Below are 26,011 nucleotides of genomic sequence, written 5' to 3' on the forward strand. Positions count from 1 at the left end.
TCTATCTATCTATCTATCTATCTATCTATCTATCTATCTATCTATCTGTCTGTCTGTCTGTCTATTTATCTATGTCTAAAGTGAGACAGGCGAGAGCACCAATAATTTTGTTGTTGTTATTTAGTAATTTCTGTCACGTCCAGCGACCCCATTTGGGGTTTTCTTGGCAAAGATACTGGAGTGGTTTGCCATTTCCTTCTCCAGCTCATTTTATAGATGAGAAAACCAAGGCAAACAGGGTTAAGTGACTTGCCCAGGGTCACACAGCTAGTAAGTGTCTGAGGCTGGATTTCAACTCAGGAAGATGAATCTTCCTAACTCCACAATTGACACTCTATCCACTGCAGCACCTAACTACCCATGTACCAATAATTAGACGATATTCAAAAAGGCTTTGTATAGGAGGAGCCAAGTGAGCTGAGGCTTAAAAGAGGCCTAGCATATTGAGCAGTAGAAGTGAGGAGGGAGTCTAATCCAGGCATGAGGCTTGGTCCATGTGAAGGCCATAAGCAGAGCCCCTGCCCCAGGGAGGTCTTAGTTTTGTTAGAGACAAAAATTGCCCACATGGAATATAGTCAGAGACCAAGACAGGATGTTCACTATTCAAAAGCCATATATTAATCACCTGCCATGACTAAGGCCCTGTGCTTGGCACTAGGGACACAAAGAGAGATGTAACGTTGGCCCTACCCCCAATGACCTTATAGTCCTTTTTTTCCCTTTGATTTTAAAAAATTAACAGTCATACACTTACTTGATCTTGGGCTTATTAAAGGAGTCGGTCAAGCAGCACTTGCCATGACAAATAGCCAGCATAAAGCCTCCAGCCCCATATATCAGAAGGGCAGCAAACCTTGTAACCTCAGCAAGTCTCATCACCCTCCTGGCATTGAGCACAGCAAGCTTAAGCTTCTTTCTCTGCTGTTTATTCTTTGAGAAGTGGTGTAAAGCTTCTTTCTCTTCTTTTGGCACTACCTGAAGTCTCAGAACAAGGTGCAGTATAGACTCCTTCTGAATCATTGGAATCAAGGTGGCATCTGTTCAGTTTCCAGTTGCTTGCTGAAAAAAAATAAAACTTTGTAACTTGGCCTTGACATTGTCAATAGCATCAGAAAGTTCAGCCTTCTGGGGTGGCTAGGTGTCTCATTGAATAGAGCATTGGCCCTGGAGTCAGGAGGACCTGAGTTCAAATCCAGCCTTAGACACTTAACACTTACTAGCCATGTGACCTTGGGCAAGTCACTTAACTCCAATTGTCCTGCCTTTCCCCCCCCCCTAAAAAAAAAAAAAAAAAAAAAAAAACAAAGTTCAGCCTTCTGCCAATCAAAAAGCCTTTGCAAAAGTCTGCATCATGGCTCTGGCCCTACCTGTTGAGAATTTGAGAAAGGAAGAGGTAGATCCTGCATGGGGGAGTCTGGAGGCTCAACATGGGAGCACATTTCAAGGCCCTTGTTGTCTAATATGGGCAATGACAAGTACACAAACAACTGGGGTGAAAGAGGTAGAAATGAGTGCAAAGAAGTCTGAGGAGTCCATGGAGGGGAAGCTCACTCTCAGACAGGGGTTACAATGGGGGTGTCAGGGAGGTCTGAGGAAGGAAGAGGTGTGTTCTTAGAGTCTGTTCAGGAAATAAAGGCTTGGCCTCTGGGCTTACACCGAGGCAGGAGAAGACAGAGAGCCAGGAGCAACCAGGAGCCCCATTTGTCTAGAGGCAGCAATGCATGCTTTACATACATTCCACTTATATACATTAGGGGGTATATGTTGTGTGGCAAAGAAGGTCTGGAGGTCGGGGGAGGGATTCAGGATCTAAGTGGGCTTCCTGGAGGAAGTGAGACAGCTTAGATCCTGAAGGCCAGGGAGGATTTGGATTGGGAGAGGTGGGGAGAGACTATCTTTTCATGGTGTTGCATCAGGCCCTAGAATGTGCAGGGAGGGAAGAAGGGTGTCACAGTGGATTGGAAGAGACAGGTCCAATGATCCTGTAGGCTGAGGAACAAGGTGTGAGTAGGTCTTTCTCTGTCCCAACAGGTCTTATTCAAGGATGTGGGCAGCAAGTCTTGGGTGACTTCCGACAAGCTACAGCCAATCATGGAGAAGACGGTCACCTTTGCCCAGCACCTGAAGCACCTGGTTCAGCCCCACAGTCAGGTGGTTCAAGAGCCCCAGGGATGGTCCTGGGGAGAGACATAGAGGGCATAGGGAGAGGGGGCTCAGAAAGAAAACATTGAGAGGCAGAAGGCTTGAAAGGGAGGAAAAGTTGTGGAGCCTTGAGGCTGACCTCCACTATCCTATTCCTCTCCCAGGACTGTCTTCAGGAAACCCACTGCTATGTGATTCGGGAATATGTGGCCCATGTGCTGAGGCCACGAGAACGGCTTCGAGGAGCGGATCGAGTGGCCAGTGCCCAGAAGATGAGCCAGGAGTCCGATGCCATTGGCTCCACCTTTCAAAATCTGGTACTATCTGTAGTGGCAAGCACCCCAGTGTCCCCAGGGTGCCTGCTCACACAGGTTCTTGGATCTGCTTTGTTAAAGGAAAGCAACTCAAAATGGGTTAACAAGCTTACTTTAATCAGTCAGACATATATCGTTTACCTTGTTCAGGAGAAAAGGTCAGCACCCTGAACCTCAAAGTATACAGGCATAATTATCAAGACAGAAACATCAAGTAGACAGATTTCCAAACTGTCCAACCATTACATCCATACCCAGTCAACATCTGGGTTTCCACATTCTGGGTTTTTCAAAGCCAGGGGACTCTCAACAACGGCTTCCCAGAATTCAGATCAAATCACAGAACACTTCTCAAAGTGAGTCCCAAAACAAAGCTACACATCAGGGCTTATATAGCCTTCTCCTGGCTCAGAGAATGTAACAACCTTATTGACTCACTGGCCAATCAAGAAGTATCTACTGAAAAACAAGCCTCCCACCCCAGGTTTCAGGTGCACTTTAGCCTAGGGGCAGGGAAGATCTTCAAAATTTACATTCTTATTACACTATCCAAGAGTTATCTCCTTTGGCTGCTGAAGGGGTGTGGTTGGCATTGTAGTCAGAATTTGTTGTTGTTCAGTCATTTTCAGTCATGTCCAATCCTTTGTGACTCCATTTGGGGGTTTCTTGGCAAAGATCCTAGAGTGGTTTGTCATTTCCCTCTCTGGGGAATCCATTTTGTCGGGCAATCAGAGGTTAAGTACCTTGCCCAGGGTCACACAGCTAGTAAGTAGCTACAAGCTAGTAAGTTTGAAGCTGGGTTCCTACTTATTGCCTGTGTAGCCTTGGGCAAGTCACTTGTCCTCTCAAGGTCTTGGTTTTCTCCTCTATAAGACAATATCTGAGGTCCCTCTAAGTTCTAACATTCTACTACTGTGTATTGTGTTCTGTGTTCGAAGGCCAGAGTTCTAGCTTTTATATGTTCTAAGCTACCCTCTACCCTAGCTCTGATATTTTGTTCTCTTTTGTAACCCCTCCAGCTCTAAATCTTATGATACTAGTAATCCTTTCCCCTGCCCCCATTCCCCTGCAGGACCAGACAAAACCTAGCACAATGGAAGGAATCCTTCAGGCTGAGTAGGGACAGTTTAGTGCCATCCTCAGACACAAGGATTGTAGCTTTATGGGGCATCAGAGCTGGAAGGAACTTTAATATCATTAGAACACAGAATATCACAGCTGGAAAGGATTGTAAAACAGAGCTTGAGAGGAGGAAGCAATAGAACACTGCCTACCAGAGCTAGAAGGCACCTCAGAATCTTAGAACGTCAGATGGGGAAGGGACCTCGGAACAGGGAACATGGACTGTCTCAAGAAGGTAAGGGGGGACTTCAGGTTATTTAGTACAACCCCCTCATTTTACAGAGGAGGACACAGAGGATACCCTTCATGTCCGTTTGGTGGTTTTAGTCATGTCCAACTCTTTGTGACCCCATTTGGGGTTTTCTTGGCAGACATACTGGAGTCGCTTGCCATTTCCTTCTCCAGCTCATTATAGATGAGAAAACCAAGGCAAACAGGGTTAAGTGACTTGCCCAGGGTCACACAGCTAGTAAGTGTCTGAGGCCAGATTTCAACTCAGGAAAATGAGTCTTCCTGACCCCAGGCCCAGCACTCTATCCACCCTGCTGCCTAGCTGCCCAATCTGTCTCATGCTCACCCATTTTTCTTATACCTGGTTCATTGTCTTCCCAGGGCTCGGAAGCTTCTTGGCTGGGTTTGGTGATCCCCTGCATCTCAGACATCCTGTGTGAAACCTACAAAGACGACATTAGGAAACATATTGAAGCCCTCATTAGGGGTTACCCAGACATCAGGTTAGTGCTGCCCTGCACCTGGAGGCTCCCCTTAGAGCCATTCATGAACGCTGAGACCCAGAGCTGGTGTGCCTTCGGATGTGAGGCTGTTTCACCCCCGAGTGCTGAACCCCTGCATCTCAGCACCCTCTACCATCCAGTGCTCCCTAGGTCCTCACACCAGCCTTGCCTGGGCAAGGCAGAGATGTTTATCCTCATTTTTCCAGTCAAGGGAAATGAGATCCAAAAAAGGGAAGCTGGTGGCAGACCTAAAAGCAGCATTGAATAAGGGAAAGAAACCTGGATTTGGAGTCGGAAGATCTAGGTTTGAATTCTGCGTTTGTAAACTTAGTAGCTGTGTGACTTTGGACAAGCTCCTTTCCCTCTCTGAGCCTCAGCCCCCTCACCTGTGAATTAAAAAGACTGATCTCTAAAGTCACTGCCAGGTCAAAGGCCCCATAATGTTGTTATCTTCTAAATCAGGGCCCCTGACTTCTTCCCTTTACCCAGGGCAGCCTGACATGTGGGGAGACCTTGGAGGATAGTGGGTTAATAAAAGCAGAACAGAATCATGGTGGCTGAAATCTAGTGTGCTTCCCCTGGAACTTTAGACAGTTCATTATCAGGGAGTGATCAAGTCCCAGCATAGCTAGGCCTTTCCCCAGAGAGACATACATCTCCCTGATTGGCACCTCTTTGTTCTAAGGAGGGAGGCAACTTCTGGTCTGGAGATGGGGTGGAACCTCTCCTTGTCTCCAGAAAAAAAAGAAAAAAATCCCTCACACTTCAGTTTAACAGTCCCCAAACACGAAGGAACATTTATCTTTCTCAGGAAATCCTTCTTGCTCTCCTTCCCATAGGGCTTCTGTCTCCCGACAGTCCCCTAGTCTGAAGAGAGTGACATGGTCCCAGCTTAAGGCAGCCCCTGATCTTGGGAGTTGGGGGAGAGAAGAGAAATGAAGAAATGAAGTCCCTGCCTTCAAGGCGTACCCATTCTGAAGGGGATTCACAGCCTTTGATCAAAGGGAGAGAAGAGGCTCTGCCCTTAAGCAGTGAAACCTCTTAATCAACCATATTAGAGCATAGAATGTTAGCATTGTAAGAAATCTTAGTAACCATCTATAGGCCTTCTCTCTCATTTTACAGATGGGGAGACTGAAGCCTGGGGGCGCGGGGCTTGTCCATAATCACCTAGCTATGTTACCCTGACAGGTCACTTAATCCCTATCTGCCTCAGTTTCCTCATTTATAAAAATAGGCATAATAATAGTACCTGGTTCCCAGGGTAGTTGTAAGGATAAAATGAGATATTTATATAGCACTGAGCAAACTTCAAAAAGTTATACATATATGTTGTTGTTGTTAGCATGGCAGGACCTGGAACCTGGGTCTTCTCATTACGTATCCAAGATCTTGTCACTATGTCATGTTTCCTCTTCTATGTCCTTCACTCCTTTGCTTATGGCTGGACACTGCTCCGTCCAGAGAGACAAAGTCAACAGAAGGTCCTACCTTGGGCAAATCATACTTTCTCTCTTGGCCTCAGTTTCCCACTCTGAAAAATGGGGTAAGGGGGAGGTGTTGAATGGATGGATTTGAAGCTCTCTTTCAATTCTGATATACTATGAGCATACGATTTCCACAGGATATCAAGGGTGGTTCTGGGCATTTGGCCTATCCCTGTTCTGTGAGGATGAAGTCAGAAAAGTCAGTCTGATCTTCCTCAAACTTCCTCCCTCTACCACTCTAGGGGTATAATCTGGTCTGGAGTGTCCAGGGGGTATCTTCATGCTTAATAGAACCCCAGAGCTGGAAAGGATCTCTGGGTAAATACGTCTAGTTCAATCTCTCCAACCCCAGCATCACCACCACAGAAATCCCTTTTATATAGGGGTGGCTAGGTAGCACAGTAAATAGAGCACTGGCCCTGGAGTCAGGAGGACCTGAGTTCAAATTCGGCCTCAGACACTTAACACAAAAAACTAGCCGTGTGACTTTGGGCAAGTCACTTAACCCCAATTGCCCTCCAAAAAGCTAAAAAAAAAGAAGAAGAAAGAAATCCCTTTTATAGCCTTCCTGATTGGGAATCATCAAACCTCAGTTCCAAATATCTCCAGTAATAGAGAGTTCACTATCTACCAAGGTAACTGGTCCCACTGTTTTCTAGCTCTGATTAATTAAGTCGTTTTTCCTTGTATTGAGCCAAAATCTGCTTCCTTATAATTCCACCTGCCTCTATTCCCTTTGTTTCTAGTTTTACTCTGTGGGGCCCTGATGAACAAATGTATTCCTGCTTCCACACAATAACTCTCAATCTACTTAATAATAGCTAGCACTAATCCACTGGAGAAGGAAATGGCAAACCACTCCAGTGTCTTTGCCAAGAAAACCTCATGGACAGGATGGTGCACAGGGTCACAAAGAAGGGGCTGTGACTGAATGACAACAAGTGGTAACACAGGGCTTTAAAGTTTGCTTGCACTAACCATCCTTCCCAGGATTTCAATGAATAAAATACTTTGCAAACCATTAGGAAGAAGGAAACAAGCATTTATTAAGCACCTTCCTGTGTACCAGGCACTGGGCCACAGTTTACAAATAAGATTTTATTTTCTTCTCCCAACAGCCCTGTGACATAGGTTGTTATTATCCCCATTTAGCAGACAAGGAAACTGAGGCTGAGAGATTAAGTGATTGCCCAAGATCCCATAGCTAGTAAGTATCCAAAGCAGGATTTGAACCCAGGTATCCTTGACTCCAAGCCACTCTATTCACTGTGTCACCCAGATGTTGTTGGTGTTCAGGCGTTTTAGTTGTATTTGACTCTTTATGAGCCCATTTGGGGTTTTCTTGACAAAGAAGCCACTGGAATGGTTTGCCATTTCTTTCTCCAGCTCATTAAACAGGGTTAAATGACTTGCCCAGGGTCACACAGCTTATAAAGGCTAGATTTGAATTTGAGAAGATGAGTGTTCCTGACTCCAGACCCAAACACTTTGTACTTAGCTACCTGATACTTAAAGAAAATAACTCGATTACTCCTAAGCCTTCTCTTCGCCAGGCAGAACCATTTTGGGTCCTCTACACACCCCAGACCATCTTAGGTGTCCTCCTTTAGATGCCATCTAGCTTGCCACAATATACTTCAGTAAATGTGGTGCACAAACTTCATCAGTGACTCCAGATGGGTTTTGACCAGGGCAAAGCTCAGCAGGACTCTCATATCCCTCATATTGATCAGTCCAGACCAGTGATTTCATCACTGTGTCAAACAGAGACACTATTTGTAAGTAAGCCAAGCACTTAACAAATGCTTCAATAGTCATTAATCTCCCCCATGCCTTCCCCCTGTAGGGCTCCAGTCCCTCAGGAAGCTCCCTCTACCAGTGCAGATCTGCAGCTTACAGTGTCAGAGCATTGGCTGGGGCCCTGACCAGTTAAGCAGCCTACATAGTATCCTAGAGCCAGGATGTGTTCAAAGCAGGATTTGAACTAGGCCACCTTAACTGGGAGCCTGGCTCTCTATCCAAGAAGCCATACTGCTTCTCCTACAAAGGCTGTTTCTACTGATGCAGTTTGAAACTGTAGCTCTTCAGAGCACCAGGCCCCACTGTTGACTCACATTTAGCACACAGGCCACTCAAACCACAAATGCTTTTCCCATGACCTGTTGTCTGGCCACACCTTCCCTGTCCTGTGTTTGTGCAGCGGATTCTTCAAAACCCAGTAGACTTTGCACTGTCTCAGTGAGGCTACCTCTTAATAGATTTGCCCCTCATTCTTACCTGTGACGGTATTTTTGCATCTTGACTTGAATCTAATAGAGTTTGTTAGCCCTCCTAGAGGGGCAGCTAAGTGTCACCATACAGAGAGCACAGAGCCTGGAGTCATGAAGACCTGAGTTCAAATGTAACCTCTGGTACTTATTAGCTATGGGAGCTTGGGCCAGTCACTTAACATCTGTCTGCCTCAATTTCCTCAGGGAAATGGGGATGATACTAGTACCTACTTTCCAGAGTTGTTGTGAGGATCAAATGTCATAATATTTGTAAAATACTTACTTAGTATAGAATCAGGCACTTTTCAGTTGTATCTGATGCCAAGAACCCATTCTGGGTTTTCTTGGCAAAGAATGATACTGGAGTCATTCACCATTTCCTTCTCCAGCTCATTTGACTGATGAGGAACTGAGACAAGCAGCATTAAGTGATCTGCCCACAGTTACACAGTTAATGAGTTATCTTAGGTCAGATTTAAACTAAAGAAGATGAGCCTTCCTAACTTTAGGCCCAGCACTCCACTGCACCATCTAGCTGCTGGTCAGGTGCATAGTAGGCTAATTTTTTTTTTGCTTTTTGGAGGGGGGAAGGCAGGGCAATTAGGGTTAAGTGAGTTGCCCAAGGTCACGTGGCTAATAAGTGTTAAGTATCTGAGGTCAGATTTGAACTCAGATCCTCCTGGCTCCAGAACCGGTATTCTGTTCACTGTGCCACCTAGCTGCCCCCATAGTAGGCATTTAATAAATGCCTTCCTCCTAGCTTCGTGTCCTTCACAAACTTGATTGTCAGGTGATATATGCTTTGGTTTATGTTAAATCTTCTGCTGTTACTGTTGGGGAACAAAGACTGTATCTCTCAAAATCTTCTACTTGCTTCTCTTCCCACCCCAGTCATTAAATAAACGTGAAGTACCTACTATGTGCCAGGCACTGGGGACACAAAGAAAGAAAGGTAAGAGATAGCCCCTGCTCTTAAGGAGCTCCCAGTCTAACAGGGAAGGCTACAAGAAAACGACTGTGTATAAGCAAGCTATGTACAGATAAATTAGGGATAATTCAGTTCAATAATTATGAAGTTCCTACTATGCACCAGGTACTACGCTAAGCATTGGGAATACAAATAAGAAAAGGTAAGTCCTTGCCCTCAAAGAGCTTATAATTTAACGGGAGAAAACAAAAAGAAGCTGGAAATTGGGGACAGGGGCCTCTAATCTTAGAGGAAAGGCATTAGCATTAAAGGAGATCAGTAAAATGAGGGACTAGAAGATCTGAAGAGTTCCTTCCAGCTCAAAATCCCATCATCCCATGACTCACTTTTGTTCACTGGGGCTGTGCCTCTCCGCAGACAGGAGCACGTGGCTGCCATTTTAGCCCTTCGGAAGCTGGGCCGAAGACGAAACCAGCTCCTCCTCCGTCATGCCCAGGCCCTGCTGAAGAAGGCACCAAAGACTTTCCCAGGCCAGGGACTCTTTGAGGAGATTGATGTGCCCGCCTCTGTGGAAGTGCTCCTTACCTGCATTTAGAAAACAGCATGGATGAGAGAAAAGCAGGGCTTGTGGGTCTCACACCCAGTATTCTTAAAGGTGAAAGGATGAGGGACCCCCTTGGAGTGGGTTCTTCATGAAGCTGAGGACCCCAAGGACTGGGGAAAGGGACAGAGGGATTCCAGAAAGCACAGATGTCCTTCTCCCCACCCCACCCCAGCCCCTCCCAGAATAAGGGGAAAGTGTTAGTTCAGCAACCCTGGTCTCCCCTTCCTGACTTTCCTTTTCTCTCCATTCCAATGTCCCCCTCTCCTTTCCTCAGAATAGGATGTCCAACTGGTCTCCAGATTCCTCTCTCTTGCTCCAAAGCACCTGGTTTGGCCTATTTCCAAGAAATTGGGAGATAAACATTCCCACTCAAGTGGGAAAGACTGTGCATGCTTCTTCTCCAAAAAAGGAGCTCTTTCCTTTAAATAGGAGCCAGGGGCGGGCAATGCTGAACCCAGACATGGGAAACACAAATAGCAGAATTCTAAGAAGACAAAATACGATAGAATAAACATTTTTCAAGTGCCCTTTATATAGAGGAAGAATGGAGACCCTGGGAGAAAGAAAGTTTAGATAAGATCATGTCCCCACCATGTGGTACTAACCATTTAGTACCGAATTATATATAAACACAGAAAACTATGTAGGTAATTAACTCCACATTTATTAAACCATGCTGTGAACTATCCTGAGCCTTGGGAGAGAGCAAAAGTTTAACTAAGATGAGATCCTTGACTTTATGAAGCTCATAGTCTAACAGAGGAGTAAGATGCCATAAGAAGCTATAATATCCAATATTACATATGTAATATTATTATGTGTGGTCCAGTATGAGAAATTCAGTCCTGACTAGGGTGAATTCAAGGACCTGGGTTGAAACCAGGGGATTCCTTCCCCTGCATGTAAACAGAGCCCTGACAGAGAGGACTGGAGAGAAGATTCCATTCCTAGAATGCCTGTGGGTCCAACCCGTCATGCACAAAGCTCCTGGGGCTTGGAGTTGGAGGGGGTAGGATGTGATGAATGCCTGAATCATCCCTCCCTTCTCGGACGCAGAGAACTCTTCCCAGTCATGACATGGAGACCAACTCCATGATGAGCCTACCTTCACATGCTAAATGTTATATATTTATTTTTAAGAATAAAATTGTATTATATGAGAATTCTTTGTAAAAAAACCTGGTGATTGGAAAGACAGAAAGGTGATGAGAGGCTGCTTTGGAGTTAGGAAAGACCTGGGTTCAAGTTCTGCCCCTAACACTACTCCCTCAAGCCTCCTTCCTACTCTAGCATACAGAAATGGTTGCAATGCCCTCAATTTCCCTATCATCTATGAAAGTTAAGCCTACATGGCTCAGAACTTTAATATCCTCTCTTACACCTCTTTTTACATCTTTTTTACATCTCTTATTACCTCTTATCCTTCTGTCTCAAAGTCTGTCTCACTTCTCCTAAATGTATTCTTCTTCCTAATCCTGATCTCTAGTCACACCCCCCAACTCCACCCACTTTCCTAGTCTATCATTCCTGGCATAACATTCCTCCTTTCAAAATCTTGACCTTATAATAGTCAACAAGTTCAATAACACACTAGGAAAGTCTACCCCTGACTCCCCTGTACCTTCTCCCATCTTTGCCTGTGCCTTTCCAAAGCCCACTCTGGGTTATCCCTACCCTCTTGCCTTCTCTGCACCTGTTCATAAGCACTGCTGGAAAAAGTCACATGATATGGCTGAATCCACTACAAATTAGCACCAGCTGATCAATCTTGACAGGGCTCTAACCACTACATGGTAACCCTTTTCCCCTCTCTGATAGACTTTCTATTGAACCCCCCACAGAAGCTGTTCCAAACTCTCTCCTTAAACTACCTCCACTTCTATTTCCATCTGTCCTCTAATTCTCATATTTTATAGAGGAAATAGAGGTAATCCATCTCAAGCTCCTGTTTCTCCTCAATTCTAAACTACAAATCCCCTTTTTCTTCTCTTTTTTTTTTTCCAGCTCTGAGGAAGACATTAATTTTTTTCCTTGCCAAACCTAACTCTCCTACTTATGGCCTTCCCTCCATCCCCATCTCTGGGTGTCCTCCGGGAGTCTGCCCCATCACCTTTTCTCTTTCTCTAATTTTGTCTCCTCTGCTCCCTGACACATGCCCAGATTGCTTCCATCCTTTAAACATCCACATCGAACCTGTCTTACCCTCAGACTATCATGTGACATTTCCTCCTTCCCCTCCCACCCTATTCACAGATAAACACCTAGAAAATGCCACCTCTGTCTGCCTCACCTTTCTCACTTTTTTCTTTGCAATTGGGTTTATAACCTCGCATTTAAATGAAACTTCTCTTCATGGTCACCAAAGATCTCTTAACGGTTCTTTTCAATTCTTCTTGACTTTTTATCTTTTAGCACACTTGACCACCATCTCCTAGATCCTTTCTCTTCCCCAGGTTCTTTGGACATCACTCTCTCCTAGTTCTATTCTGCCTGTCTGATTGAGCCTTCTCGGGGTGCTTCAAAGGATGGTCATCCATATTCTGTCCCCCAATTGTAGTTAAATCTTGAGGGAGCTCTTTGTTTCTCTCTGTCTCAGTCTCTCTGGTCAACCTATGTTTCAGTTATCATCTTTACCCAAATCTACATTTCTTTTTTTTTTTTTTGGAGGGCAATGTATGTAATGGCTAGTAAGTGTTAAGTGTCTGAGGAGGGATTTGAACTCAGGTCCTCCTGACTCCAGGGCTGGTATTCTATTCATTGCGACACCTAGCTGCCCCTGAATCTACATTTCTAACCCTCAGCTCTAGTCTGTATTCAAATTCTACACCTTCAGCTACCGGTTGGTCATCTCCAAATGAATGACCCAAAGGCATATCCCAAAGTGAACTCATTATCTTTCCCTGAATCTATATACCTCCTCCAAACTTCCTCCTTTCTGTCAAGGGCACCTTCATCCTTCCAGTCATCAGACCTGTGACCTTGGAACCATTATCAATACCTCACTCCCCATCACTTCCCTATCTAGTGGTCACCTCCACATTTCTACTTTCACAACAAGTCTAAAATCTGTCCTTTCCTCTCCATTCACAGTCATCACCTTAGTCCAAGCCTTTATCCCCTTTCACCTAGACTAGTCAGTTCAACAAGCATTTTGCAAAAGTAACATGCGGGTGCCAGGTGCTGGGGATACAATGACAAAAACCTCAATGAGTTTACTTTTAATGGGGTGGAGCAGGAGGAGATGAAACATATAGATGGCTAAAAAATTGTACTATGTATACACAACACATACAAGGTTGTTTTGGGGGGAAGGGCACTAGCAACTAGGGGGACACTGAAGGGCTTCCTATAAGCCACTCACCCTTAAGTTGAATTTTGAAAGAAACTAAGAGCAGAGGGGAGAGAGGAGTATACCCCCCTGCCCCGCCACTAGTCTCCCTGATTTCAGTCTCTCCCCACTCAATTCCATCCTTCACCCACCTGCAAAACTGACCTTTGGGGTGGGGGGGGAATGCAATTGGGGTAAAGTGACTTTCCCAGGGTCACACAGCTATTAAGTGAGGTTACATTTGAACTCAGGTCCTCCTGATTCTGGGGCTGATGCTCTATCCTCTGTGCCACCCAGCTATCCCTAAACTGATATTCCTAAAGCACAGGTTTACCTCTATTATTCCTGACCTCAAGAAGCTTCAGTGACTCCCCATTGTCCCTAGGATAAGATAAAACTCCTCTATTTAGCGTTTAACTACAGCCCTTTACCATCCGGCTTTGGTCTTCCTTTCCCAGTTTATTTTACATTATTCTCCCCTATACCCAGACAAACTGCCCTGGTTGCTATTACTTCCCTGATTTGGGCAGGGAACCTGGTTGGGGAAGAAGAGGGAAATTTTGAGAAAAGACTCCAGGGCCGCAGGCTGTTTAACCTGGGGCTGAGCCCTAGAACTAGAGAAACTGGGGGAGGTACCAGGGCCTGTAGTCCCAGGACTGGAGATCTGCTGCACTCTGTCCCCAGGAGGGCACAGAGCCTGGGTGGGACAGTCCCTGAGCCTAGAAAAGAGAGAGGTAAGAGCTACAGCAAAGGGGACCCTAGTAGCCCTTTTTCACAAGGGAAATTGTTCAGCAAAAAATGGCTGACTGAGAGAGGGTGGAGAGAGCACCTTGAGTCCTTACTCTTACATACTAAACAAGATTATATATGTAAAATGCTTTGCAAACCATCAAACTAACTCCCCTGGTCCCCTTTCCCTTCAACCTCCAGCTTTCCCTGCCCTTGAGGAAATAGCCGTGGAGAGCAAGGCTAATGGGCGGCCCAGCCCCCGTCCTGCCACTCCCCCAAAGAAGGCTACCGGGAAACACAGGCTTCATTTGCATTGGCAAAGAAAGATGCCTCCAGCAGGCATGCAAAGAAACCCACACACCTTCACCCAGGTGGGGAAGCTGGCCCCTGCCTCAGAGCTGACTTTCCCACTACCAACATCTCAAATCTGGGAAAAGGGGGAAGGGGGTTACGGGAATTAGAGCTGAGCTACATCCTGCTATTAAAGACCAGGGGCCCTGGTGCCCTCAGCATCTAGCTGGAGAATGGCAGGAAGGGGCAGGAAACCTGCACCACCCCCAGTCTCTCGTGTCCGGCCCAGCCCCTCCTGTCAGATGTTTGGGGGAAGTGATGATATACTCCTTTGATGATATCACATAGTTCAGGCACCACCAGTCCCCTTCCCCCTCTCAATCAAATACCCACTCCCCTCCCCCGCCCTCACCGCAGTCTCTCCAAACCCAAAGTCTCAGGGTTCCTTCTAGATGTGACATGATCCACCTAGAGTGTTGGTTGGGAAGCTGGGGTCAGCGGTACTCCCCCTACCCCCACCCTTAACCCAATGGGCCTTCAGCACTGTTAATCATTAAGCTTTAAGAGCCACTGAGACCCTCCTGGAAAAAAGGGGGAAAGGTAAGGGCTTGGAAAACAGAAACAGAAATGGTGACTTAGCAAGAGGAGGGAAGAGCTGAGCATGGGCAAGAAACTGATGATTACATGCATTCGCTGACACTTCATCTACTGTGCTTTTTGTAGGTGTAGCCTGGGACAAAAGTAATTTCTCTCTAGGTCAGTTTTTTCATCTGTTCAATATAGAAATTAGACTAGGCAATCTCAAAGGTTTTTTCCAGTTCTGACAGTTTGTGTTCCATGTTCTAAGGATCCTACCTGCTCTGTGTTCCAAGTTCTGTGTCAGCTCTCTAGCCCTCCTACTTACTGTAACCCAGGAAATCATTGCTCTTCCTCCCTTGTCCAAGACCTTGAAACAGTCTCATTGCCTGAAAGATCAAGTCCAGCCTCCCAATGTTTCCCATCCCTTAGGACCCATTTCATGTTCCTCCTCCTCCACAAAGCTTTTCCTGATGTGCAGGACACAATTACCTCACCCTTCTCCAAGCTTTTACAGTGTTAACCATCTCACTTAGGATCATAGATTTAGGATCATAGGGCCAAAGATTATGAGCAGGAAGGGGCCTATTTTCTATAGATGAGAAAATTGAGGCCCAGAGAGGATAAGTGATTTTTTTCAAGATCACACTGATAGTAGGAAGGTAGAAAAATCAGGATTCAAACCCATGTCCTATGTTATGGTACCTAAAAAAATCTTCAAAAAAAATCACTAAAGTTCAAAGATATTTTACTTTGCCAGAGAGTAGCCCTGAGAGAATCAGCCTGAGTGCAAACTCACTTTCGTTTTCCTACAGAGCTTCTTCTATACAGAAAAATCCAGCAAAATCAAAAGGGGAAATGCTCAAGATACTCCTCTGATTGATGCCTCAATCCTTTTAACTAGCTATAACAAAGTATTTTGTCATAGCAAAATATTTCACAAATAGGATACAGGAAAATATGGGAGTAAAAAGAGTGAAAATATTCTCAATGCAAAAAACACCAGAAATATATAGGAGTAAAAGTAATCTCATTAAAATACATCTGCTTTAACAAAACAGGTGATAATAGGGTTCAGATAATTAAAGCAGAATGATTAAAGTAGGATAGAGATGACATATAGGATAGTTTAGTTTAAAAACATCTATTTGAACAGGCTACAAGCTATAGGGAGTTTTTAACCCACAGAAAAGCACTAGCATAGTTTTTGTTTTCCCACCAAACTGTAGCTGTCCTGTGATTGAGTAAAACCAAGATGGAGTTACTTAAGTTCAAAGTTAGTTATATTCCATTCCACCTATGACTTCAAATCTAACACTTTCCCTGCTACATTATATGCTGCCTCTTTAGCCAGGGATCACATATCATTTTATTTCACTTGGTGAGTCTCCAAAATTAGAGCCCCAGTCTCTTCCATTCAACAATAGGCAGTTTTCATCCACTTGTTTTTGTTGTGTGGATTGTTGTCGTTCAGTCTTGTCTGACTCTTTGCGATCCCATTTGGAGTTTTCTTGGGAAAGTTACTGAAATGGCTTGCCATTTCCTTCTCCAGTTCATTTTACAGATGAAGAAACTGAGGCAAACGGGGTTAAGTGACTTGCCCAGGGTAACACAGCTAGTAAGTGTCTGAAGTCAGATTTCAACTCAGGAAGATGAGTCTTCCTGACTCCAAGCCCAGCACTTTGTGCACTATGGCGCCACCTAGCCTCCCACTCCTGTGTGAACAGTTAGGCCAAATTCTTTTGAGTAATTAATCGATCTCATTGAGTAGGCTCTGCTTTGTTCTGAGGCACGTTGCATTTGCACAATGTTATCTACAAATCCGAGTGTCTGGAGGACTTTTCACGAGGTCCCTGCCCTAGCCCATGCAGACACCTTTGGGTTATGCCTCACTGAATTTTAATATCCAGAGAGTTGTCAGATTTACCCTTGTGGCACCTTCCAAGGAATCTTGTCAGATTTTGATATATGCATGGAAGGCCACTAGTTGGAGGAGAGTGTTTAAGGCAATAGTTTCACTCTATTGAATTAAATATTCTTTTGTAATAAACAAACACTGTACACTGTGAAATCTCGAGTTCGTGGCACCTTTTAATCATTTGAGTAATTGTAAAGATGTGGTCTAGACAACTAGGTGGACAGAGTGTGAGGCTTGAAGTCATGAAGACTCATATTCCGGAGTTAAAATCTGGCCTCAAACATTTACCAACTGTGTGACCCTGGGCAAGTCATTTCACCCTGTTTGCTTCAGTTTCCTCATCTGTGAAATGAGCTGGAGAAGGAAATAGGAAACCACTCCAGTATCTTTGCCAAGAAAACCCCAAATGGGGTCACAAAGAGTCAGACACAACTGAACAGCAGGAGGCCTCATTTCTTTTTTTTTTTTTTTTTAAAGCAATCGGGGTTAAGTAACTTGCTCAAGGTTACACAGCCAGTTATTTCTGGGTGTGGTGCTGAGTATCTGAGCCTGGATTTGATCCAGGTCATCCCGACACTGGAGCCGGTGCTCTTACTCGCTGAGCCACTGGCCGCCCCTTGGAGGCCTCATTTCTAGTCCCAGCTCAGGTACTAACCCAATTCCTTTCTTTGGACCTCAGATTTTTCCTGTGTAAAATGAGTAAGTTTAATCTAATGATCTCTAAACTCCCTTCCAGCCCTGACATTTTGTGTTCTTTTGCTTTGGGTCCTATCATAGGATCTGAGATATTGAGCTAAAAAGGGACATTGGGCATAATCTAGTCCAATTCCTTTATTTTAAAAATGAGGAAATTGAGCCCTGAAGAAGATAAGGAACTTGTCCAAGGTCTTCCATCCAGTAAGTATCATAGCTAGGCTTTTAATCCAGCTCCTCATGTTTTTTTCTACTATATCAGGGGTGTCGGTTGTGGCCCACAACACTCCCAAGTGTAGCCTGAACTAGATTAAAATGTAATTGAGAAATTTTTAGTGAAAATAAATGAAATACAATAAAACAGATAATAATAGTATCTATCAACATAGAAATACACTATCAATACTTCATTCAGTATCTGGCCTGCAAGAATCCTCATGTTCAGCTTAATGGACCCTGTTTCTATTTGAGTTGGATAGCACTAGTACCACTTGGTAACCTGTGTTCTAAGGTTATGGCATTCTTCTGTTCTGTTTTATTCTCTTCTATCCCATCCCATCCTTTCCTATACTATTCCAGTCCTAGGCTACAAGGATTCCCACCCTCACCCCCTCGCCTTCTTACCCAGATGTTTATATGCCTAGAGAGGATGGGGCCTAGTAGGAGGGAGGGTGAGTTCAGCTATAAACACTGTAATACACTTGGGCCCAATTCCTTCTTCAGATTTGGGCAAGATAGGACAAATAGCTCCCTTAAATCTCCATAGAAATATCATCTGTTTTTACTATTATTCTTCTGCCCCTGAGATTTTTCTCAGCTTGGGACAAGGGGTCCAGAAGGTGAGAAAGTCATGAGGATGGTAAATGTTTCACTGATCTTGCTAGGTCTCCTCTGGCCACACTTTGGAGGTCTGGGAAATGCCCCCAAATCTGTGAGCTTTAAGTGGTAGAAGGAAGCCACTTTTGAGAGAAGGGGGTCTGACAGGCTGCTATTGTTCATGTTGCCAAGTCTCTAGAGTAACACTGGATTTTTGGAATGGATGTTTGAAATCCCCCTTTGGAGGCCACCACCCCCTTGTGAGGACAGAATGACTCACTCCACAGCACTGGCCAAACCCTTTGAAGCCAATCATGGTGTTGGATTCTTGTCTGAAAAAAACATAAAAGACTCAAAGAGGCTGGGAAATTTTCAGGACTGCAATTAAGGAAGCAGAGTAGGCCTGGAGAGTCCCTGGTATCCCCAAGTTCCCTCCCACACACAAAGCTGTGCTATTAGCCACTCCCCCAAAGAGCCAGTTTTAGTGGTAAATACACTGGAAAGGAGAGTGTCTTCATGCCATAAAGACGAGAAGCTACAGGAAGGGATCATACATATACAGCTAGAAGGGGACCCAGGAACCATATAGCCCAACATTTTATATTTTACAGAAGAATAGACTGAGGCCTACATAGCTAAAATGACTTGCTCTAATACATACAAGTAGCAAGCATCAGTGGTGGGATTTGAACTCAGGTCCTCTGACTCCCTTGCCAAGGGTTTTTCCACTGTACCAGGGAGCAGCAGGGAACCTGAGCCCAGCACCTTTGTTCAGTGATCTCCTAGAAACAGACTCAGCTAGTTCAGGGAAGGTCAGATGTGGGCCAGCACCAACCCTTTTATCTTTATCTTCACCAATATGGCAATCTCCACCATCCTCATTTCTATTCTTCACCATTGTTACTCTCTCCACCATCCTCCAGACCACCATTAAATCTCCAACCTCATCATCTCTATCTTAATTAAATTCATCACACCCTTATTAAGCAACTGCTATAATGCAAAATACTCAGTACTGGTGGTGGGGAGAAGAGTTTACATAAAATGGCCCCCTGCCATTGTGGGAGGCTCATGTTGTCACTCTAGTTAGGGGTAAAGGCACAAATGCAGATAACTATAATATACAGTAATATGTTCTTAAGTAAAAAGGTATAAAACAGAGTTGTCTGTGAGGTCTGAAGGGGAAGATGGGTACCAAGTGGTTTCCTCCGGGAAGACTCCTCAAAGAGGAGTATTGTAGGAGCATTGTAGCATTGTAGGTGGCACAGAGGAAAGAGTGCCAGGCCTGGAGTCAGGCAGACATCTTCTTGAGTTCAAATATGGCTTCAGACACTTACTAGCAGTGTGACCCTGGGCAAGTCACTTAACCCTGTCTGCCTCAGTTTCCTCATCTGTAAAATGAACTGGAGAAGGAAATGGCAAACCACTCCAGTATCTTGGCCAAGAAAACCCCAAAAGGGGTTTTTTAGACACAACTGAATATAGAGAAACCAACAACTTTAAAGGATAGGTAGGATAAAGGCTTTAAACCTGAAGGCCATGGATAGATTTCAGGATGTCTATGAACTCGAATGGGGAAAGAATTACATCTTTATTTTCACTCGTCTGGATTTTCTTTGCAATTTGATGAACTTTGATGAATGTTAATGTTAATTGATAGACCAAAATTAGCACAAGCAGTAGAGAATAAATCCATACTCTTGCCTCTCAGTCTCAGAGGCTGCACTGAGTGTACAATCATCTGTGAACAAAAAGTTATGCACCAACTCTCCCTGCACTTTAGTCTTGGCTAGTATCCTTTTCAAGTTAAATAATTTACCATCAGTTCAGTATTGAAGGTGTCTGACAGCATCACTGAAAACATCATACTAAAAAGCATGGGAGCAAGCATACAGCCATGCTTTATTCCACAGGTGACTGGGAAAGCATCCATTATCCAAAACCCGTGAAAACATCTCATCATAAAACTAACATATAATACTGACAAACTTCTCTGGGAGACCAAATTTTGCCATGATCTTCCACAGGTCCTCATAACTGACAGTGTCAAAGGCCTTGGTTGGGTTGACAAACTGTGTACAGACCTCTGTGTTCTGCTCCTGGCACTTCTCCTGGAGTCGTCAGGCAGCAAAGACCTTGTCAACGGTTCCTTGGCCCTTTCTGAAGCCACACTGGCTCTCGGGTGGACGAGCATCTTTCAGGTGAAGGACCAGCCTATTACAAGTAACTCTGGCAAGAACCTCAATGGCAGTGACTAAGAGAGAACCCCTGTAATTGTTACAAAACAACTTATTTCCTTTTCCTTTATATAAATGGGCAATACAGGCATCCTTGATCTCCTGGGGGATAACATCTTCCTGCTGTACAACCTGGAAGATTTCTGTCAGGTTTTGTATGAGCGGTGAACTCCCTGCCTTGTAGATCTCTGCTGGAATGAAATCAGCACCAGCTGCTTTGCCGCATGAAAGGAGTCTAATGGCATTCAGAATTCATCAGTTGGAAGTTCACTTAGAAGGGGATTAACTTCAACCTGAAATGAACAGTCCATGGCTTCAGCATTGTTTAATAATGGCCTGTTGAGAACACTACGGAAGTGTTCAGCCCATCTCTCCAGGATCATGTCATTATCACTGATCAGCATGGCTCTATCAGCACTGAGTACTTGAGATGCATCATAGATCTTTGGCTTATAAATAACCTTCAAGGCACTGTGAACACACTTTGGATTGTCATTATTATTATTATCAATGTGGAACTGAATTTCATCTCCCTTCTTACTGAGCCAAGAACTCTGCATCTATAAAAGCTTTGCTTGCACTTTGCTTCTGATGGAATGAAATGCTCCCTTTTAGAGAAGAGGAACTATCCTGCTGGTAGACCCTGTAGAGTTCTTGTTTTTAATTTAGTTGCTTCTGAATTTCTCCAACATGTTCATCAAATCAATCCTGATGTTTGCAAGTGTTCTGGCCCAGATAAGTAAATGCACACCACATATCTACAAACTACTCCTTTTCTGCTCCATTGTTAACAACATTGTGTTGGCTCAAGTTAGCAACAAACTGTTCACACACAAAGAAGTACAGCTGACACTGAGTCTTCTGATAATTGTCATGCCTTGGGGCCACCAGCTTTGTTGAATGCCAAATGTTTAGCTTGGAGAGGATGAGTCTGATTGGTCTAGCATTGTGCCACTACTTTTTGTCACTCTGACACCCTTATGATGATATAATCTATCAAATGCTAATGTTTGCCTCGAGGGTGCATCTGTGGAATTTTATTCGTTATGAGAAATTTCACTATCGGTGATCAGATCATGAGACACACGTCTGTAGCAGTAAGTGACCACTGTTGCTCTGTTTCTGACACCATTCTTCCCAGTGAGTCCCTGCCATCTAATAGTCTGTACCTACTCTGGCTTTAAAGTCACCCAGAATTACAAGCTCGTCCTCTTTTACCCTTTTTGATAACAAGGGTCTCCTGGTCTTCATAAAATTTTTCTTTGACTTCATCAGAGTTCATCATGGTAGGAGGATACACAAGAAAGCCTGCTGCTTTCTGTAAGTAGCAATCACATTTTCACGAGCCTCTAGTTCACCCCTGTTGGGAGGCATACAATTGCTGACCAGATTAGACCTGATTGCAAAACCTACACCAGCTTCATGGAGCTCTCCACCAATGCCAGTCACTCTAAAAAAAACATGTGTCTGGCTCCAATTTCTGTAAGTTGGCCTTTATTTGCCAACCTTGTTTCACTTAGGGTTGTTATTGGATGCAATACTTGCTGAATTCTCTTCCAACAAAAGCTGTTTGTCTTTCAGGTCTACTGAATTTCATGTTGTCCGTAAGTGTGCACATATTCCACGTACCGATGGTGAGTGGAATCATCTTCAAGAAAAATTTGTATGTGATTTTGTTTCAATCACAGGGTAGGATCCACCTGCCATGGTAAGCAGGCCAGGGTTAGTTGAAGCAGACAATTTTTAGAGCAGTTTTTCTAGCACCCTTATAGTATTCCAGGCATAGAAGAGATATAGTGCAAAGAAATGGAACTAAAAGCATCATATGTGAGGAATAGAAATAATAGAATGTGGTAAGGGAAGTAAATCATAATGATTTATAATGAAGTCAGAAAGACAAATCTGGAGCCAAGTTGTAAAGAATTTCAAAAGCAAAACAGAGAAGTTTACATTTTGTCTTAGAGTCAATAGGTTTTAGTCATGTCTGACTCTTTGTGACCTCAATTGGGGTTTTCTTGACAAAGATTCTGGAGCAGTTTGCCATTTCCTTCTCCAGCTTATTTTACAGATGAAGGAACTGAAGCTAATAGGGTTAAGTGACTTGTCCAGGGTCACACAGCTAGTCTGAGGCTGGATTTGAACTCAGGTCCTCCTGACTCCAATCCTGGCACTCTTTCACTGTGTCACCTAGCTGCCCTCTGGTCCCACAGCACCACCCTCCACAAAAAAAACAAACAAACAAAAAAAAAAAACTTCCTCCCCATTGTTTCTGACCCTGAGCTTCAGGAAGGTATCAAGTAATTTGGGATCAGGAGAAAATAAACTTTGATTCAGCTCCTAATCATCTTCAAAAGTGGAATCTCAAGAGGGAATCCTATTGAGAGTATGCTACTATGCAAAAAGCACTCCGTGTTTGAGTCTTCTGAATCTACTACTACTATTGAGTCTACTACATAAAAATTCAAGCTCTGTCTGTATTCTCTGCAGTGACATTCCCCAGTATAAAATAGGAGGAGGATGGCATAGCGGATAGTGTGAGTCTGGACTCAAACACTTACTAGCTATGTAACCTTGGGCAAGTCACTTAACCTCTCTCTGCCTCAATTTTCCCAGCTGGAAAATAAGGATGATAAGAGCACCTTTGTCCTAGGGATGTCATGAGAGTCAAATGAGATACTTTGCATAAAGCATTCACCACAGTGCCTCACACATAGTAGGCATTTAAAACGTATTTCCTTCCATCCCATTATAGTAAATTAAGAGCAAAATCCCTAAATTCTTTGAATTGAAATTTCTTTCTAGTTTTCTGCAAACATTTAAATCAAGTTTATTTTAAAAATTCAATCTTATTTTATTTTCAAATAAAGATCTGCCTTCTCTCCCTCCTACCTCCAATTTCTCCATCCCCAATAAGAAAGGAAGAAAAACAAAACTCCCCTTACAAAGTCGTATAGTCAAGCAAAACAAATTCCCCTATCAGTTATGTCTAAAATAATGTTGCAACTGCCTTTGACTCCATCATCCGGGGGTGTCCTAGTAAATGTTTTAAAACCAACTTTCTTAATGTATACTACACTCTCTTAAGTTTAATTTGCATTATTAACATTTTCTCCATCACTTTCTATTATTTAATAAATTTTTATTGATATGTTCTCCTATATCATGATAGCTATCTCGAGTATACTTCCTCCTCCTCTTCCCAGAGAGCTATCCTAGAGTATTATATAGTATAGAGAGGTGGAAAAATCAGCACAACTGATGAATACATTGAAAAAGTCTGAAAACACATGTAATGTGTAAAACTTGTGGAACTCTCACCTCCCCAAAGAGTTGAATTGGGGGTGTGTCCTTTTTATAATTTTGTCATATTTACTTTTAATTTTTTGCTATCTCAATTTGCATTGTTGTAGTTACTGTGTATATTTTTCTCAGTTTTGCATAATTCACTCTGCATCAACTCATATAGATTGTTCCATGCTTTTTTCTCTTTGAATCTTGTTGATGCAGAAATTTGTTTTCCATGACTATACGTATTTTTTTTTTAACTGTTTTCATTTTTCTTGCCTTGTTAATGAATGAGGTAGGGGGAAGAGAGAGGGAGAAAATTTTGAATGGAATAAAAAGAAATTTAGAAGTCTCTGTGCTTTAAAACATGAAATTTAATTTAATTTTTAAAAACATACATTTCCTGAGGGTATGTCCATCAATTGGGGACTGACTGAATAAGTTGTGGTATATGAATGTAATGGAATGCTATTGTCCCATAAGAAATGATAAGCAGGTGGATTTCAGAAAAACCTGGAAAGACTTACATGAACTGATACTGAGTGATGTGAGCAGAAGCAAAAGAACATTGTACACAGTAACAGCAACATTGTTTGATGACTAACTTTAATAGCCTTACCTCTTCTTAGCAATGCAAAGATGCTATCCACATCCAGAGAAAGAACTATGGAGTCTGAATGCAGATTGAAGCATACTATTTTCTCTCTTTTGGGGTTTTATTTTGTTTTTTCTTTCTCGTGGTTCCTCCCATTGGTTCTAATTCTTCTTTACAATATGACTAACGTGAAAATATGTTTAATATGAATGTATATATGGAGACTATACCAGATTGCATGCCATCTTGGGGTGGTGGGAGGGGAGGGAGAGGTAGAAAACTTGAAATTCAAAATCTTATCTGAAACTAAAAATTAATTAATTAATATTTTTGAAAAAAAAACATACATTTCCTATTTATAGCTGGGAGAGGTCTATACTCAATAAATTCCAGTGTCTTCCTATTGCCTCTAGGGTCAAATACAAAATGCTCTGTTTGGCAGTCAAAGTCCTTCATAATCAAGCCCCCTACCTTTCCTGTCTTCTTGCATCTTCCTCAATTCAGTGACATTGATCTGTTGTTCCATGCACAAGACATTCAATCTCTTGGCTCCAGGCATTTTTTTTTTGCCTGTCCCCCATGCCTTAAGTGCTCTCTTTCCTCCTCTCCAACTGCTTATCTCTTTGGCTTCCTTAAATCCCAACTAAAATACCACCTTCTATAAGAAGCCTTTCCCAATCCCTCTTAATCCTCATGTCTTTCCCCTGTTAATTAATTCCTATTTATCCTGTATACAACTTGCTTTGTATGTATTTATTTCCATGTTGTCTCTTGAATTAGACTGTAAGCACCTTGAGGGCAGGAACTGTCTTTTACTTTTTTTTAACGTCTCCTATGTTTAGTATAGTGTCTGGCTCATAGTAGACAGTTAATAAATGTTTATTGAATGATTGATTGATATGATCTGTTTCTCTTCTGATTTTTAATAGTACAATCTTTAATATTAAGGTTACATATCCATTTAGAATGCATTGTGGAATATTTGGAGTATGTGTAAATTGTTGGTCTAAACCTAATTTCTATCAGAAATTCCAGGGGTTTTTTAGTAGTTATTTTTTAAAATCAAATACAGAGTATTTTTCCTAATGTTATCCACTTCACCAAACACTGGGTTATTGGGTTCTATTGTTTCTGATTCTCCTGAGTCTGTTGCATTGATCTATCTCTCTGTTTTTCAACAAATACCAGATGATTTTGATGACTGTTGCTTTTGAATATAGATTGAGGTCTGGAAGTGCTATTCCTTCTTTGTCTTTACTTGTTTTCATCGTTTCCCTTAATATTCTAGATCTTCCAGTTTTCCAAATGAATTTTGTTACAATTTTATCAAATTCTATATGGTATTCCTTTGGCAATTTAATTGGTATAGCATTAAAAGTGTACATTAATTTGGATAATAATGTCATTTTTATTATGTTGTCATGGCCTAGCCATAAGCACTGAATATTCTTCCAACTATTTAAGTTGTTTTTTTTTAATTTCATTAAGGAACATTTTGTAATTGAATCTATACAAGTCTTTTGTGTACTTTGGTGAGCCATTGAACCCTAGATATTTAATGCATTTTGTAGTCATTTGGAATGGTATTTCCCTTTCTATTATTACTTCTTATATTTTGTTATTGTTATATAGAAATACAGTCGATTTTTGAGGATTTATTTGTAACCTACAACTTTGCAGAAGCTATTAATTGGCTCAATTAGAGTCATTGCTAATTCTCTAAGATTTTCCAGGTAAACCATCATGTCATCAACAAATAGGGATAGTTTTATTTCTTTACCTATATTTATCCCTTTGATTTCTTTCTCTTGTCTTATTGCTAGCATCTCCAGAACTAAATCAAATGGTAGTGGGGAGAGTGGACACCCTAATATCATACATATATATGTATGTATATATATATATATGTATATGCACAGTAGAAAAGTTTCAAGTGTATCCC

General features: G+C 42.8%; 1 protein-coding gene and 1 long non-coding RNA gene across 3 annotated transcripts in view; one reads left to right on the forward strand and one right to left on the reverse strand.

Annotated features, from left to right (window-relative positions):
* Nucleotides 1-9,592, forward strand: part of EXOC3L4 (exocyst complex component 3 like 4) — a 48,420-nt gene extending 38,828 nt beyond the window's left edge. Inside the window, exons 9-12 of the mRNA XM_069103759.1 lie at nt 2,032-2,151; nt 2,307-2,459; nt 4,191-4,312; nt 9,415-9,592. Of these exons, the coding sequence (XP_068959860.1) occupies nt 2,032-2,151; nt 2,307-2,459; nt 4,191-4,312; nt 9,415-9,592 (573 nt within the window). The remainder of the gene's footprint in view (nt 1-2,031; nt 2,152-2,306; nt 2,460-4,190; nt 4,313-9,414) is intronic.
* LOC138173722 (uncharacterized) lies at nt 30-9,712 on the reverse strand. 2 transcript variants are annotated; one of them, XR_011171494.1, is made up of 3 exons: nt 9,583-9,712; nt 4,171-4,252; nt 30-1,059 (listed from the first exon to the last, which is right to left on the reverse strand). It is a non-coding gene; the product is annotated as an uncharacterized lncRNA (long non-coding RNA). The 2 variants fall into 2 exon arrangements; XR_011171493.1 differs by lacking the exon at nt 9,583-9,712 and adding an exon at nt 9,384-9,507.
* Between the last annotated feature and the right edge of the window lie 16,299 nt (nt 9,713-26,011).

The sequence above is a fragment of the Petaurus breviceps genome, unplaced genomic scaffold (assembly GCF_028583685.1).
Source record: "Petaurus breviceps papuanus isolate PSGF00001 unplaced genomic scaffold, PetGlider_PUasm1.0 64, whole genome shotgun sequence".
Taxonomy (NCBI): Eukaryota; Metazoa; Chordata; class Mammalia; order Diprotodontia; family Petauridae; genus Petaurus; species Petaurus breviceps.